General features: G+C 47.6%; 1 protein-coding gene across 7 annotated transcripts in view; it reads right to left on the bottom strand.

The window, feature by feature from the left end:
• Nucleotides 1–17,476, bottom strand: part of UBE2QL1 (ubiquitin conjugating enzyme E2 QL1) — a 54,596-nt gene that overhangs the window by 35,498 nt on the left and 1,622 nt on the right. Inside the window, exons 2-3 of one of the 7 annotated variants that reach the window (XR_002315175.2) lie at nt 16,751–16,889; nt 15,887–16,106 (exon numbers count right to left, since the gene is read on the bottom strand). The exons of 3 other annotated variants lie outside the window; for them this stretch is intronic. Coding sequence is in view for 2 of the 4 variants with exons in the window: in XM_070476454.1 (XP_070332555.1) it covers nt 16,931–16,972 (42 nt within the window). In the remaining 2 variants the exon portion in view is untranslated. Of the gene's footprint in view, nt 1–15,886; nt 16,107–16,750; nt 16,990–17,476 lie in introns of those variants that run through there. 3 more of the 7 variants (XR_011491167.1, XM_070476454.1, XM_070476456.1) reach the window with 3 other exon arrangements.

The raw sequence follows: 17,476 nt of genomic DNA, 5'->3' as shown, positions 1-17,476 counted from the left end.
AACCCCCGGGGAGGGCTGGCAGGAGTTGGTTCTCCCTGACTCCCACATAGCCAATCCTGTTTAACTCCGACTGGGAAAGGCAGCCAGAATGGGACAAGAACCCTCACACAGGAGACAGTGAGATCAGCTACTTCTGATAAAGGCTTTCCGGACCCCGCAGACACACAAGCAGTCTGCACGCTGAGCAGGCCTGCAGGAACTGACTGGGGCAACTTCCCGTTGATGAGATGGCTCACCACCTCGACTTTGGAATTTCGTGAGATGCAGGATTTCGAGTCTCTCGTAGCTTTAGTTCCTATGATTGTGCCTTGTGCTCAGCCGTGTCTGACTGTGACCCCGTGGACTGCAGCCCGCCAGGCTCCTCTGTCCATGGGATTCTCCAGGCAAGAACACTGGAGTGGGTAGCCATTCCCTGCTCCACAGGATCTCCTCAAACCAGGGACTGAAGCTAGATCTGCATGGCAGTTGAATTCTTTCCCGGCTGAGCCACCGGGGAAGCCCTTCAGTGTTCCGAGCACAGGATTTTAAACCGCGCTATATTGGGGAGAGAATCTGGTTGCATGCCAAGGAAATACCAAATGTCATCATAGCTCAGTAAGCATCACTGAAATCTGGGTCTACAGGTGAAAGTGTTTCCCCAACTCTGCTTAATCCAGAGATTCCACAGATTTGTTTAAAAAAACTTAGACTCTTCTGGAACAAAATTTCAGTATAAAATCATAATAGAAATGCTAACTAAGCCTAATGGGGTTTGAGGAGATCTTTGGATCAAGGCCTGGCACCTGGTCCCCCTGGCTGGAGCATGGCTTGAGGCCAGGGCAGTGTCAGAAGGGGTAACCTTGCAGTCTATACCAGCATAAAGAGGGTTTCCCAGGTGGCGCTAGTGGTAAAAGACCCACCTGCCAATGCAGGACATGTAAGCGACACAGGTTCCATCCCTGGGTCGGGAAGATCCCCTGGAGGAGGAAATGGCAACCCACTCTGGTATTCTTGCCTGGAGAATCCCATGGGCAGAGGAGCCTGGCGGGCTACAGTCCATGGGGTCGAAAACAGTTAGGACTGAAGCAACTTAGCAGCAACAGGCAGCATAAAGAAACAGAGGGGCCCCATCCAAGGCCCAGCACGGAGGAGATGCCACCCTCCTCCTTACTGGGGCCCTTCTCTCCTCTTCCAGTCGCTACCAAACCCTCTCCCCAGACTGTCTGCTGCACATTCTTCTGGTCTGTACAACAGTAAACGTTTCATTAAGTCAAAATAATACTGGAATCACTGTATGTTAAACTTAACACAACAGTACATGCTTAAGGTTTGCCAGGAATACGTTTTAAAGGATTCGCTCAGCCAACCTCAGAGTGAGACCTTCTATAGCATTCTGAAATATTTTCTAATGTGTCTAAGGGGACGACAGAGGATGAGATGGTTGGATGGCATCATTGACTCGATGGACATGGGTTTGGGTGGACTCTGGGAGTTGGTGATGGACAGGGAGGCCTGGCATGCTGTGGTTCATGGGGTTACAGAGTCGGACACAGTTGAGTGACTGAACTGAACTGAATGTGCTACCTATCTGTAAATATTGTGACTTACTGACTTAAAAGCCTTGCAGAGAGTAGTGGGATAAATGAGACTGGCAGGAAATGAGGAAAATGAAGACTGGGTACATTGCACCAATATTCACTGTAATTATGTAGAGAAAATAACATGGAAAAGGAAGGGAAAGACTAAGGAGCAAATAAATGGGTGATTTAGACATTCATACTTCTGAAAGATAACATTACTTATGAAAAATTCTTTCTATCACTCAAACTATGGTTGACTTGTAAGACTAGTTAATAACACTGCATTGTTCTTCTGAAGACCAAATAAATTATGAAATTCACCATAGGTTTAGAAAGCAGACGTATCAGAAGTGTTTCCTTGTGGCAAAAACCTTAACTTTTCCCTTAACCTTTTGGGACATCTTAATTCAATGGCACAGAATGGAAGTCTCCATTGACTCCGGGGATCGCCCCACAGGAATTCTGGACAAGGCTCCTTCTGCCCTGAATGTACACTAGTAGGGAGGTCTTCTACCTCAAGGAGTCCTGTAATGAGTTCATCCTGTCCAACCCTTCCCAGCAGACTGTCTTCTTACTAACTGTTATTGTTTTTGTTCAGTCACTAAGTTGTGTCTGACAGTTTGCAACCTCGTGGACTGCAGCATGCCAGGCTTCCCTGTCCTCCACTGGACTTCTCTGTCTCCCAGAATTTTCTCAAACCCATGTCCATTGAGTCGGTGATGCCATCCAACCATCTCATCATCTGTCATCCCCTTCTCCTCCTGCCCTCAATCTTTCCCAGCATCAGAGTCTCTTCCAATGAGTCAGCTCTTTGCATCAGATGGTCAAAGTACTGGAATTTCAGCTTTAGCATCAGTCCTTCCAATCAATATTCAGGGTTAATCTCCTTTAGGATAGACTGGTTTGATCTCCTTTCGGTCCAAGGGACTCTCAAGAGTCTTCTCCAGCACCACAGTTCAAAAGCATCAATTCTTCGGTGCTCAGCTTTCTTTATGGTCCAACTCTCATATTTGGACATGACTACTGGAAAAACCATAGCTTTGAATACACGGACCTTTGTAGGGAAAATGATGTCTCAGCTTTTTAATATGCTGTTTAGGTTTGTCATGCTTCCCTTGTGGCTCAACTGGTAAAGAATCTTTTCTGGGTTGGGAAGATCCCCTGAAGAAGGGAAAGGCTACCCACTCCAGTATTCTGGCTTGGAGAATTCCATGGACTGTGTAGTCCATGGGGTTGAAAAGAGTCAGACATGACTGAGTGACTTACACTTTCACTTTAGGTTTGTCATAGCTTTTTGGCCAAGGAGCAAGTGTGTTTTAATTTCATGGCTGCAGTCACAGCCCATTATGATTTTGGAGCCCAAGAAAATAAAATGTGTCACTGTTTCCACTTTTCCCCCATCTATTTGTTATGAAGTGATCTGTCCAATTAGTGGTCCTCAAACTTGAATATTTGACAACACCTACCTAATGATGCCACAGAGTGAGACAACAGGGAGAGGAGATCCTCTTGGAGATGATCACTAAGCCCCTAGTCGCCACTTGAGGAGGAATGGTCTGGTTCAATCACGTTGTCCTTGGGAGCTCAAGAAACAGACACGTGCTGCACCCTTGGGCCTGCTAGTCTGTCCTGCTCCTCAGGGGGGACTTCCTCTTATCTCGGATCCCCAGGAAGCCACACGAGTAGAAGTGCTCTGTCAGCAGCAATGCGGAATGCAAGCACTGCTCCGAGGTGGGGATCTGGCTTGTCTACCTCCATCAGAGACCCCTGCTGGCCAGCATGCTCACGCCTTCGTCCACGCAGACCCGGGGTTCTCACCTCCTCCCACTGGCTGCATCCTTCCTACACTTCCTCCCACATTTGAGCTTAGAGTTCCGGGCTGTGGGTGTCTTTCTGGGTTGAGTGCTGATCAAGACCCAGCTCTGAAGACCAGGTTTCTCCTGGCCACAGAGATGGCATGAGACCATCTATCCCTTTTTCAAACACCCTGAAAAGGTTAAGCAGTGGTCGTCTGCTCTTGTGCGACATACTGGCCCCAAAGGCAATCAAGTCAGGGGTTGACCAACAGCTGCTAAGTGCATCCTCATCTGAATGGGGTGATTGACTGTCCTCTGAGACCCTAAGTGGTACATGGCTGGGGACAAGCTACAGATTGAGGGCTATTGATATTTTTTCTTGGGGTGTGCACTAGATCGCTTCAGTCCTGTCCAACTCTTTGTGACCCTATGGACTGTAGCCCACCAGGCTCCTCTATCCATGAGATTCTCCAGGAAAGAACCCTGGAGTGGGTTTCCATTTCCTCCTCCAGGGGATCTCCCCAACCAGGAACTGAGCCCTCATCTCTTATGTCTCCAGCTTTGGCAGGTGGGTTCTTTACCACTAATGCCATCTGCGAAGACTTTCTTAGGGTAGGGCAACTGAAATGATCTCAACCAGAAGGTTCAATGACAGCCGAATAATGAGTTGATAGGAGGGTAAAAGAGACATAAATGCCCGTGCAATAAACAATCTGAGCAGTGCTGGGTAAAACTGTTTCTATTTGCTGACTACAGTGCTGAAACCACTACCAACCTACAGGGGTAGTTATGGCAACACCACCCAGGCCCGCATGTTGATTTAGATGTTGTTACAGACTCCACTTCCACGAAGCAGCTCACACCCCTTCTTAGACTGGTGCACCCTGCCAGCTGAGAGCCCCTGGGGACAGGAGGGTGCTTCATGTCTCTGGTGATCTCAGAGGTTGAATTTCAGATTTCGGTATTGCTAGCCTTGCGGGAAATCAGTAGGAGTACAACAGAAACAACGTAAAAATCCTGGAGGACCAATGAACTGTATACTATTCCCTCGCCTTGTGAGAATGCTGATTCCATTCACCTGAGTCTTAAGTGCTGGAAAAAACCCTGAAGACATCTAGTCACCATTTTGTCAAATGCAGGAAGGCTTACCCCAGTTTCCAGGCCAATGCTCAGAGCCTTCGCTGACTAAGCAATAAGACACGAGTGGGGTTTGCTGTTGATTATCCTCCAATTATTGTAATATATTGTATACATAGGTAGATTGAACATTTCAACTACAATTCTCATGAGTTTCATTAAAAGAAAGACTCTTCCTTGAGCTTGGGATTAGCATACACACGCTACTACACATAAAACATAAAAGCAAGGATCTAACGCATAGCACAGGAAACTACCATCAGTATTTCAGAAAAGCCAATGAGGGACGAGAATGTAGATACATATGAGTATATATATATATATATAATACATATGTATGCTTATTCTATATATATAATATATATATATACACACAAATACACATGCATAAGAAAGAAGACAAAGAAAAAAGAAAGAAAGACAAGACTTTCCCCAAAGGCATCAGTCAGGCAGAGAACCACTAAGTGAAACTCTCTTTCAGCTGTACTGAGGCAATTTGTGTTCATCCTGTGTGACCTGTGATAACTACTGGAAACCACAGCATTTGAAAACATTCAAAATTTGATTTCTGACTCAGCTTTTCATCTTGCAACAAAATGGAAGCCCAAAAGTTTTCAAGTGCCCTTTGTATTCTGTAATAAAGAAAGCATCTCAACAATATGGAAGGGTACCAAGGTGCAATTGAGAGAAGATAAATGTGTGAAATAATGATATTATTCAATGTGATTTTCTAACTTAGCAGCAGCAGAAATTAAGGTAATTTACAGATACTGCTAACAAACAGGGTTCTTGGAGAGAAAGGCTGTAAAGCTGAAAAAGCAGCTCTCACATCTGTGCTTGGATAATAACACAATCATGGTTTTTATCAGAAATCAACTCCTAATAATAAAAAATGACCTGATGATGGAGAGTCAACAGGTGATGACAAGAGTCCGCAAGGAGAGGTGACAGTTCGGGGAGAGCAGAGAGGAGGCTGCACTGCGGTTTTTGTGAATATTATAAAATTATGGTCAAATATTAAAAAAAAGTTGAACCAACCGAATGTCAATATCACTCTGAAATACTAATACTTATGAAAGCAGATTGCTTCCTATGATGGATATTGAATGTAAAACCAATTCTGGATCTTTGGTTGTACTTTTTTTATGTATTTATTTCAATAAAATTCTACTTTTATAAGAAGAAGGAGCATCTATTGATCACCCCCTGTATGCAAGGCACCTGCGGCTATCATTTCCTTTGAGCTTCATAAGACACCTGTGATGTGGGGTTATTTCCAGGTGAGGCAGCTGAGGCTCAGGTGGGAGGCAGGCTTGGGAGGAGGGGCTGGGGTGCAGCCGGCCCCTGCTTGAGGTCCATGCTTCATTCCAACTCCACCCAACAAGGCCGTGGCTGAGCTACATGCTGGGGTCCTGACCCTCATCCCCAGAGGTTCTGGCCATGAGCCGCATGGTAAGATTTAAGTTCTTTCCCGAGACAGCTGTCAACACCTAAAGCCATGGGCTCCAGGGGCCACGAATCCTCAAGGGAACATAAACGTAGATGCAAAAGCCATCTTTATTTTCATTAACTCCTAACTGCAGTTCAGCACTTCATTTAGTTGTACTTGGAAGTAACAAAGCGGAGCAGATTCAGCATTGCTTTCATTTTGTTACCAAGAGAAATCCCAGACATTGAAAACTCATGCGACAGTTGTAGATAGCTTGAAATGTCATCAGTTTCTATGTCCAGTTAGGACAGTAAATAGATTTCTTTTTAATATTTATTTTTATTTATTTATTTGGCTGTAGAATCTAGTTCCCTGACCAGGGATGGAACTTGGGCCCCTGCATTGGGAGCATGGAGCCTTAGCCACTGGGCCCCACTAACTAGGTCTTGATACTAAATATGTCAATAAAGTCATGCTTTCTAACTTCTTATTTTAGTTCATCATTTTAAAAAGGTGATAACTATATTTCTAAGTCTGACTGTTTTCCTGTGAATTTCATTTTATGCATTTGATGCATTATTCTGAGGAGGGGTCTCCAGACGTCCACAGATGCTAAGGGTGGCCTCACAGGGTCTGAAGTTGTAGGAAGGGGCTCCTGAGGCCTCTGGTTCCTTCTCTGATCTGTAAGAATAACCAAAAGGCATCCATCTCTCTTGTCTATGAAAAGGCGGATGCCAGGATCTTATAAATAAAATTACTGAAACAAAAATCACTGTAATTCAATCCAGTAGAGTTCAAAGTCACTTTTTATTAGATTAGTTCTAGTTATGAATTAAAATAATTTCCTTTACGCTTTATGTAATTTTACCGGTTGATCCTTATAGAGAAACTTTGTCTTTTATGGGCTAGGATTTCGATGTTTCCTAATATGCATTATAAAAGTGATCAAAGGAAAAGCAACCAGTTCTGTGAGGGGAGGGACCACAGGAGCCACTATGGGCAGCTCATCTGTTAATTTCAGGCGTTCACTGGATGAAGGGCTTCCTGAGGACCCTAACATGAATATTGGCGGGGCTCTGCCTTCCCCAGGCCAAGCTGGAAGGGCTCCGACTTCAGGGGAGTGTGTCCCCACACACGTGCCCTACAGAGGAAGCTTCCCTGAGATGCAGTCCTCTTGTACAAACTGAGATTAAAGAAATTATGATTAATTTAGTATTCGGATGCCTTTTAAAAGTTACATTGTAAAAGCGCATGTCATCTTGTTACAATTAATTTAAGCTTGTAACAAATTCAGTTTCAAGTTTCCTTCATGATATTTCCACTGGCAGGGGAGCAGAGTGGGGTAGGGTATGCCTCTTAATTGTTGAAGACTGACAGAAGTTAATCCTTGCCGCAATGAAAGCTTATTTTGTACAGTTACATGCAATTTCTAGCCAGTGTCTCTTGGGAAGTAAAACCGGCTCCCAGCCTGATAGTCAAAATCACCCTCATTCATATGTATTGGTAAGGAAAAAGCAATTATTGTGTGTGTGTGTGTGTGTGTGTGTGTACACAAATTGACCAACTTTATAAAACAAGAATAGCTGCTTTTTACTATAATCACCATACAATCCATTTTGTAATTTCATATTCTGATGTTTGGAAATGTCTGATTTTCACCATCAAAAAATGGCAAGTACCCCCTTAACAATATTTTTCTGGGAAATTTCTCCTCCAATTCCCAAGTGAGCTGAATACACTTTTAAAATGGAATCTGATCCATTAAAAGATAGGATGTCCTTCTCTCATCAAGAACTCTTAATAATAATAAAAAATCTTGGGGATACCTGCTAAATATTATGAGGGAGAATTATTTTACAGAAACTATTTTTAAAGTAGTAATTTCTTCAACCTGTGTGGCTTCACCAATGTAACCATTACGTTCAGAAAGCATTTCTTTCTCCGGTTATTTTCAGAATCTTTAAAATGTCTTTCCCTTTTGTGTATAGAAGAAATAATGCAGCAATAATTATCTCTCTCCTATAGTTTGAAAGAATTAAAACATTCTTCCATTTCACATAATAGATACAAGCTGCTGAGTGTTGAATTTGGGCCGATACAGTTGTTCAAGCTCGTGGATAATCCCGTACCACAAACTACGGAATTTCAGATTAGATTTGATGGCTACATCGTCCCGCCCCTTGTGTATTAAATCTGAGTTGTAGCAAAGCCAAGCGCGATATGCTCACAAAGCTACCCCTGGAGTGTGGGGACCCATGAGGAACAACCAAGCTGCAGGTGCTGCCTGGTGGGGGGCGGGGGGCTGCCACCTGCCTATGTGACCGCCCACGGGAAGCAGGTGGCTCTGAGAGTCGCCTGGTGACATCTCAGCTCTGCCCTTCTACTAGCCGTCTGCCTCGGGCACAGACTCAACCTCAGCGAGCCTCAGTTTCCTCCTCTGTGAGATGGGAATAACAATAGCACTTACCCTACAGGCTGTTGCAAAGATTTAATCAAATGACCCACTAAAGCATTTGCACAGCAGCTGGCCCGCAGTAAGCACCTGGCAAATTCACAGTCTTACTGTATTTCAAATAGCTACGAGCAGAGGGGGTGGGATGTAAGCTCAGCTGAGCAAATTGGTGATGGACACATTTGTTTGGCACATATGATATGCTGGGCATTGGGTGAGGGGAGCGGGAAACAGAGCTGCAGATAGGTAAGGCAGCCTCGCAGGATCAGCATAGAAATCAACATTCTCCAGACCACACAGAGGCACTAGAGAACAGAGCCCTCGCGTTATTAGAGGAGTGATGAGTCTTCCGCGGGAGCTCAGACATCTCTGCAGGGTTGTGGAGGATGGAAGGGGCTCAACTGATAAGTGGGGGAGCTTTCCAGGTGGGGGTGGGCCAGTGAGCTCAGCAAAGGGGTAGACCTGCCGGTGTACCCTGGGAGGGTGAGACTGGTGGGAGAGGGGCCTCCTGGGGGCCCACCCTGGGTGGGCGCTGATTGGGGGTTTGGATGTATTCTATAATGGTCATGACCAAGGGCGTGAGAAAGCCAGGTGAGGGTTTGGGGGAGCCAGAGCAATGCCAGCAGGGAGGATGGAAAGGGCCGGAGAAGCTGGATGGGGCACCTCAGGATGCCAAGCCGGGGATGCCAGCCCTGTAGGCAGAAAGCAGGGCAGGGCGGGGAGGAGAGAGGCTGGGAAACAGGAAGGAGGCGCTAGACCACCCCCAGACCCGCCAGGTAGGGAGCGCACCTTCCGGCCACTTGCTCCGGCTCCCAGATCCCACCCGCCCTCCTCCCGTAACCAGCGCCGCGTGGTTGGTCCCAATTCTGCTTCTTTCCCTGACGCTCTCCATCTGGGGTCCTCCGTCCAGTCCTTCCTAAAGGAAATCAGTCCTGAATATTCGTTGGAAGGACTGATGCTGAAGCTCCAGTACTTCGGCCACCTGATGCCAAGAAAAGACCCTGATTGAGAAAGATGGAGGGCAGGAGGAGAAGGGGGCGACAGAGGAGGATGAGATGGTTGGATGGCATTACAGACTTGACAGACATGAGTTTGAGCAAGTTCTGGGAGTTGGTGATGGACAGGGAAGCCGGGCGTGCTGCAGTCCATGGAGTCGCAAAGAATCGGACATGACTGAGTGACTGAACTGAACTGAGCAGTGAAACAATACTCAGAAAAGCAGGCTAACTCTCAGTATTACAATCAGGTACCTGCAATGAGCGTTCCTGCTGGGATAGTCACACAGAAGATTGAAAGACCGTGCTGACCCCAGAACCCCGCCTCTCGTAAGCCCCCAGTGCACACACAAGCCATGGCCAGGTGTCCAGTCTGCACACACCAGTGAACGGGCCTCTTCTAAATACTAAGCAAGTGGTAACTGCAGGGTTGCTGGGCATATCACAGACACATGTGAGCAGGTCTCGCATCATACCTACTAGATAATCATCACTTTGCCAACAAAGGCCTGTAGTCAAAGCTACAGTTTTTCCAGTAGTCATGTACAGACATGAGAGTTGGACCTTACAAAAGGCTCAGCACTGAAGAATTGATGCTTTTGAACTGTGGTATTGGAGAAGACTCTTGAGAGTCCCTTGGACTGCAAACAAATCAAACCAGTCAATCCTAAAGGAAATCAACCCTGAATATTCATTGGAAGGACTGATGCTGAAGCTGAAACTCCAATACTTTGACCACCTGATGTGACGAGCCAACATATTGGAAAAGACCCTGATGCTGGGAAAGATTGAGGGCAGGTGAAGAAGAGGGTGGCAGAGGATGAGATGGCTGCATGGCACCACTTTCTCAATGGACATGAGTTTGAGCAAATTCCGACAGACAGTAAAGGACAGGGAAGCCTGGCGTGCTGCAGTCCACACGGTTGTGAAGAGTCAGACATGACGGAGCAACTGAATAGCAGTCACTAGATAGTTCGTGGTGACCGGCACTTCCCACAGATTTTATTCACTGTGTGCCTGTCTGGCACAGAGCGGGCACTCAATGCCTGCAGTGCATGAACCAGCTAGTTATCCACAGTTCTGGGTGGTCCTGCACCTGAGCCCTTGGAGCTGTGTCTGATCTGAGGTGAGGACTCTCCTGACACTCACGCTCCCTTTTTACAGGGTTTCCACTCCCTAGTCCAGGGAGGCAGGCCTGGGTTATGTGACGGTTTCCTCTATACAAGCAGGGTTTCCAGAAGGCTGGTCAGGGCAGACACAGGACAGTGAGTTCAAGCAAGGTGGGAGGGGGGGCAGGTAAACAGTTCATCACACCGACCACTGCCTGGAGCTCCGGCTGCTGGTGGGAGGAGGGACCACAGAGGGTGGATGTGGAATAAATGAGCAGTTCTGGTCCAGCCCAGCTCGTTCATTACAATCAAGTAGGAGATTTTCCAGCAGGACTCTACCAGGGCCTGATCTTATCCATGAGAAATCTGAATCTTCGGGGAGGGGGACCTGGCATTGGAATGATATGGGCTTCCCAGGTGGCTCAGTGGTAAAGAACCTGCCTGCCAACCCAGGAGATGCAGGTTTGATTCATGGGTTGGGAAGATGCCCTGGAGGTGCAAATGGCAACCCACTCCAGTATTCTTGCCTGGAGAATCACATGGACGGAGGAGCCTGGCGGGCTATAGTCCATGGGGTCGCAAAGAGTCAGACACTACTCAGCGACTGAGCACACACGTGAGCACTGGGATAACTGACAGGCTTCCCAGAGCATCTAATGAACCCGGGGCTGACCACCTCCAGCAGAGAGGACCGGAGTTACCCCTCCCCATCCCATCCCATCTCCCTACTCCCTTGCGTGCGTGGGTGTGTGAAGTCACTTCAGTCATGTCTGACTCTCTGTAACCCCATGGACTGTAGCCCACCAAACTCCTCCATCCATGGGATTTTCCAGGCAAGAATACTGGTGGGTTGCCATGCCCTCCTCCAGGGGATCTTCCTGACCCAGGGATTGAACTAGTGTCTCCTTCAGCTCCTGCATCGGCAGGCAGATTCTTTACCACTGAACCACCGGTCAAGCCCTTCCCACCACTTTATCAACCCAGTAAGAATCTAGGATTCAAAGATTTGAAATGTGGCTCAAAGAACCCACTATCAGTGGCTTTTTAAAATTTTATCTTTTAAATGGACATGAAAGTGATTTGTCTGGTCCCTTCACGGCCCCCAGAGTGGCACCACTGAGGCTGCTTTCCTTCTAAACCTGCACTCACACATGCCTGTTCCTGGGGATGAGAAAGGGCAGGATTCTGGGTTAAAACAAACTTCAACTTCTTGTTTGGGTTGGCACGTTCCATTAAAAAAACCAAACAAAAGCCCCTAAACTCTCCTGACCCTGAAAAAGGAAAGCAAACCTTTTATAGTCTTTACTATAAAACAGACAAGTAAACAGAAAGGCGTTTACATCCTCTTTCTGTCTGATCCTCAAAGGCGACAACTCAGGGTGAGGTGAGTCACTACTGCTCTGAACTGCACCGTCAGCCCCGGGATGGGCAGCCTCGCTGCGGAGCTCGCCAAGTTGGCGTGGGACTATTTTAGGATGCAGAGCCCTGTTCGCGTCCTCCCGGCCGCCCTACTTGATAGCGGAACAAGCTATTTTTTCCTCCGAACCATCGGGCACACGGAGACCTCCAGCCGCAGAGTCATCCGGCATGGGTGATGACCTCCGTCACCTGCATGTGGGCACAGGATACAGCGACACAGGGACTCATAAGACACCTCCCCCCACCCCAACCCCCGTCCCAAAACACATAGATCCGCTCTCCTGGGTGAGTCACATGGCCTGACCCACGCCCCGCTGTCACTGTTTATACGCCCGCTCCTCCCAGCTTCCCTTTAAAGGGGCCACGGTCCCTGTCCCCTGCGGGCCCCGCTGAATGCGGCCCTGTGTGCACACAGGTGGGCTTTGTTTACGTTACTCGGCAAACCAGCAACAGCCTCGAGAGGAAAGAGGTTGCACTGGTTACGAAATTCCTGTTTGGGCTTGTTACGGGCCTGCGCAGTGATCCCACCGAAACTTACAGAACGGAGTCCTACCCTGGAGCACCTCAGGTCACTAACGGTGTCTGGAGGGTCTTTACAGAGGTGATCATGCAAACGGAGGTCATTAGGGTGGGCCCTGATCCAGTAACATAGGGGATTCCCGCATAGCTCAGTTGGTAAAGAATCTGCCTGCAATGCTAGGAGGCCCCGGTTCAATTTCTGGGTCAGGAAGATCCGCTGGAGAAGGGATAGGCTACCGACTCCAGTATTCTTGGGCTTCCCTTGTAAAGAATCCACCTGCAATGTGGGAGACCTGGGTTGGGAAGATCCCCTGGAGAAGGGAAAGGCTACCCACTCCAGTATTCTGGCCTGGAGAATTCCATGGACTGTAGAGTCCACGGGGTTGCAGAGTCGGAGGCGACTGGGCGACCTTCACTTTCACTGATCCAGTAAGACCAGTGTCCTTACAAGAAGGGGAGGTGAGGACAGAGAGAGAGAAGGAAGGCCACGCGGGGACACAGGGAGCAGACGGCCGTCCACGAGCCAAGCAGAAGGCCTGAGAACATCCTCCTCACCTCAGAAGAAGCCAAGCCTGCTGTCACCTTGCTCTCAGACTTCTGGCCTCCAGAAGGCGAGAAGTGAAAGCCTGTTGTTTTGAGCGCCCCAGACTGCGGTACTTTGGGTCAGAGCCTTAGCAAACCCACACAGCGCTTTCAAAATGTTGTGTGAATTACAATAGCTCGGAAGCCAGTACACTTTAGGAACCCACCGGTCTGTTCTTGGTTACTTTTTTGAGATTGTGTTTGCTTGCTTCTAGTTGCTGAGTTGTGTTTGACTCATTTGTGACCCCACGGACTGGAGCCCGCCAGGCTCCTCTGTCCATGGGATTTCCCAGGCAAGGATACTGGAGTGAGTTGTCATTTCTTCTCCAGGGGATCTTCCCCACCCAGAGCCTGAACCCGAGACTCCTGCGCTACAGACAGGTTCTTTACCACTGAGCCACCTGAGAGGCCATGGAGATCGTGCAGTGACAAGTAAAAAGCTACTTCCAGGCTGAGTGCTTTGGAAGAAGTCCTGAAGATGGGCTCTGTGTGTGTGTGTGTGTGCGCCAGACTCAGGAACACCCATGATGCTGAACCCTTGAAGCCCTAAAGTCGACGTCCGAGATGCACTTTATCATCAAACAAAGCTGATCTGCAGGGCCTGCTCCTTCTTCATCACACGTTTACAAGTCTGGACACCTGCCACTTTGCTGTGTTCCAAAATTCCAGAAATGACTGCTGTCAGGAAACTCAACTGTCCCAGAGTCGCTCACCTATTTCTGGTTCAAACCCTGAGAACTGAAGGTATTTCACTGTTCTCATTCTTCTGCTGACGGATGGCTGTGTCCCTGTCCTCTGTGGACACAAAAGGTGACCACAGAGGTCACCTCCAAGCACCAGCTGGAGACAACCAGGATCCTAGCTGGCCTGGGCATGACTTTGTCGTCTCGGACAACCATCACCAACATGGGCTAGTGCTCAGAGCCTCGCAGTCATTGCTGGTATTAGCACACGAAGCTGCATTCACTTCCCCTGACCACGTGGAGCTGAGGTTGCCTCACCTGTAAGGTGAGCAGCGGAACCGGGTAAGCTGATCGCCTTAATGCTCAGATGCCCAGAGCTCGGCACAGAGCAAACAGTACATGCTAGCTGCCGCTGCTGCGAATGCATCAACCTCCTACTGGGTTGAGTCCCGTGGTTGGCACCAACGGGACAGAGGAGGACTAAGAAACTCTCTTTCAAGCGCCATCTGGTCCCCCGCCCAGGTGATGTCTCACTGATTAAAAAGGGGCCACTCAGGAGGTGCGCTGACGTGAAACAGAACCCCAGCTTAACGCACCCTCCAGCCAATTTGACTCCAACACTGCTGAAACTGAGGCTCCTATACTTCGGCCACTTGATGTGAAGAGCCAACTTGCTTGAAAAGACCCTGATGCTGGGAAAGATTGAGGCAGGAGGAGAAAGGGATGACAGAGGATGAGATGGCTGGTTGGCATCATTGACTCAATGGACATGAGTTTTAGTAAGCTCTGGGAGATGGTGGAGGACAGGGAAGTCTGGTGTGCTGCAGGCCATGGGGTCACAAAGAGTCAGACACAACAGAGCAACTGAACAACAACAGCAAGTCATTTTGGGGAACCTTCATTTTGGGGAACCTTCTGCTCAGACAAGTGCAAGTAGAGGGCATCTGTAGAATCATCAATTATTCTGGGCGTGAGAGCCGGTACACACGGGGCACGGCCTAGGCATGACCCTCCAAGGCATGGAGAGTTTTCATTTAATATCACAAACGAAGAGTAACCTAAAATGTCTCTTTGTAGTCAGAAGAGGATTTGGTAATAAATAGGCAAGGTATGTATGTCACCATCTCTACACAGAATATATACAGAAGAAATATTTGGTAAGTTAATTAAAAACAGACAAAATTCCTAAAGCAGCACATAACATGGGGCCCCCAAGAGTTAGGTAACATGAAATGACTCGTGAAATGACTCGTGAAATGACTGATCTGTCACACCACGTGATAAACCCAAACATTTAGCGTTCTACACAAAATGGTGAAGCAGATCTCTTCTTTTATGACCAGTTAATTAAGAAGACCAATCTCTTCTTAATATGACCCTTAAAAGTATTTTATGACGTGTCTACAGGCAGAGAAACAAAATCGACTTTAGGGTATCCCCAATTCAAAAAGTTAAGCTTAGCAGTTGCGAAAGAGGAAAAGGAGCCTTTTCTAACTTTGTCAAGTAAGAAAAATGCATCCTAAAAAAGAAAGTGCCAACAGAGAGAGGAAGGAATGGAACCATTCTGCCTTTTAAAGTAATTATTGGTTTGGTAGCACTTTTGGTTCTCTTTGAAAACCTCATCAGGTATTTTGATTGTTTTCCAAAGCCTATTACCTTTAACTGTGGAAATAATTCAGTAACCAAGGTACGTGCAATGAACAACCTGTAGGTTGGAAATTTACAAAAGCAGGAAAGGCACCTAATGCACAGGCCCCCAAACACCACCCGGATCGGATCTTGCCCTGCACAGAAGCCTGAGACGCTGGTGAGCGACCATCCCTCCGGCCCTGACGCTGCATTTCCAGTGGTTTGTGCGTGCCCCACACGACTCTCTCTTGGATGCTGAAGTCAGCAGGAAAAGTGCAAAGGAACTGAACTGGTATTTTTATAAATTTCTGAGTGCTCCTCTTCCTTTCAGATATTTTACACACTAGACTTTAGAACAGGTAGTATAACACAATATGCTAGGTGGGGAAGGTGCTGAGTTCAACTAAGATTTTGAAACTAATAAAAATGTTGATAATTACTTGCAACGATGAGGTCTCTAGTTTGCCAACTGTATGAAGATTCTCAATTTGGGTTACAGAGAAAATAAATATGTACCCAAGGACTTGCCAAATTTAATAGAAGTGCCCAGGCACCAACAGAACGATCATTCACAGCATTGATGTGAACATGGCAAATATTTATTTAACAACTTACTAAGACAGATCTTAGAAAAAAAAAGTCCTTACTTGTCATTTGAAATCTTTATTTTCCTGCATCTTTCAAAATGCAGGCTGAGGTCCACGTGACCTCTGGGATCGCTTCCAAATATAAATGATATGATTCTATGATTATAAGGCAAAATGATATTCCTCCGCCCCATGTCCCCAGAGTCGTCCCTGTGAAGGATAAAAGATGGTAAGAGAGTGTTCTAGAGAGTTCTGATTAGCGGAGCTTTCTGATACCAATAACAGATGCATTTCTGTGAAAAATTCTTCCCCATCATTTCTATGAATCCTGATGATATAAACGGGACCCCCTCTGACCCCCGTGGCTTGTATTCCATCACAGACTCCCATCACATCAGAGCCAGCACTAAACCACAAGCTTCAGGGTGAATTTCTGATGCTAAAGCGTTAAACCTCGCCTTTCTAAAGCTGCCACATCCATGCTGTTTCGAACTGGAGAAACAAGCGGAAGCTAAACCCCAAGAAAGCTGGACTAGCAGGATAGTTACTTGGTGAAAACAGACCTCAGTCAAGAATTAAGTGCCAAAGCGATTGGTGTGGAATCCCAGGGGCTCCACCTCTAGCGAATTGGCAGAACAAGCATTATTTGATTAGTGTGAAAGATCCTGAAGAGGCAGGTGACAGGGGACGGATGGCTTCTAAGATGCTGGCTGTAGAAAGATCACATCGAGGTCATTTGGGGTCTCCTAAACAAAACAGTGATTCTCCATAAACCTAAAACACACCCACATAAAACTATGTTTTTTTTTTTTTTAAGTAATGTTCCATAGCGATTTAGGAAAACATCAACCAACCTGAACGTGATCAAGAGCGTATAGCTTGGGAAGAGAAAACCACCACACCTCTGCCTGCAGCTCGGGGAAGGGATTTCAGAAGGTTCATTCATGCTCTGCTCTCAGGTTCTCTGGGGGTTCTTTGCAGCAAAGCTACCATCTGGGGCAGTAGGCGAGAAGACATCAGGCTTGCCCGCGATTTCAGCAGTCAAACATCTTTAACCCTGATGATGGGTTTAAGCCCTGGGGGCAAGAGGAAACTGAAGCAAGTTCACAGGTCTGAGAGCGCTAGATCTCTGGGGGAGCTGATGGTCCTGGTGAGAGGCAGGTCCCAGGCTTTTCCTGGAGGGAGTCTGGCCTTGTCACTTACAGAACAACTCACACCACACCTCTGCCTCGCCAGTCAAATTTCTCAAGAGCAGGATTTTCACCTTGCACTAGATGCCGGTCAGGAAGCAGGGCCGGCGAGCAGACTGGCAGCAGGCAGCTGGCCCTCTGCAGAGACCGCCCCCCACCCAACTCGCAGGGCATCCCTGAGTTACTGGGGGTGGGGGTGGGGGAAACCTCTGTGTGTGGCGGGCCAGGGGGCGATAAACTGGGCTGGACGTTTATGGATTCTGAGGTCCATACAAAGTTTCACCTTCGGGAAGATTATGGCTACAAGAGATGGGGAGGCCACGGAGAAGGAGACCTGGTGGGGGGGGGGGCGGGAATGGGAGAAGAGGGGAGGAGAGATGGGGATTCAGG

Source organism: Odocoileus virginianus, chromosome 14 (genome assembly GCF_023699985.2).
Source record: "Odocoileus virginianus isolate 20LAN1187 ecotype Illinois chromosome 14, Ovbor_1.2, whole genome shotgun sequence".
Lineage (NCBI taxonomy): Eukaryota > Metazoa > Chordata > Mammalia > Artiodactyla > Cervidae > Odocoileus > Odocoileus virginianus.
This window is presented reverse-complemented; position numbering and strand designations above follow the sequence as displayed.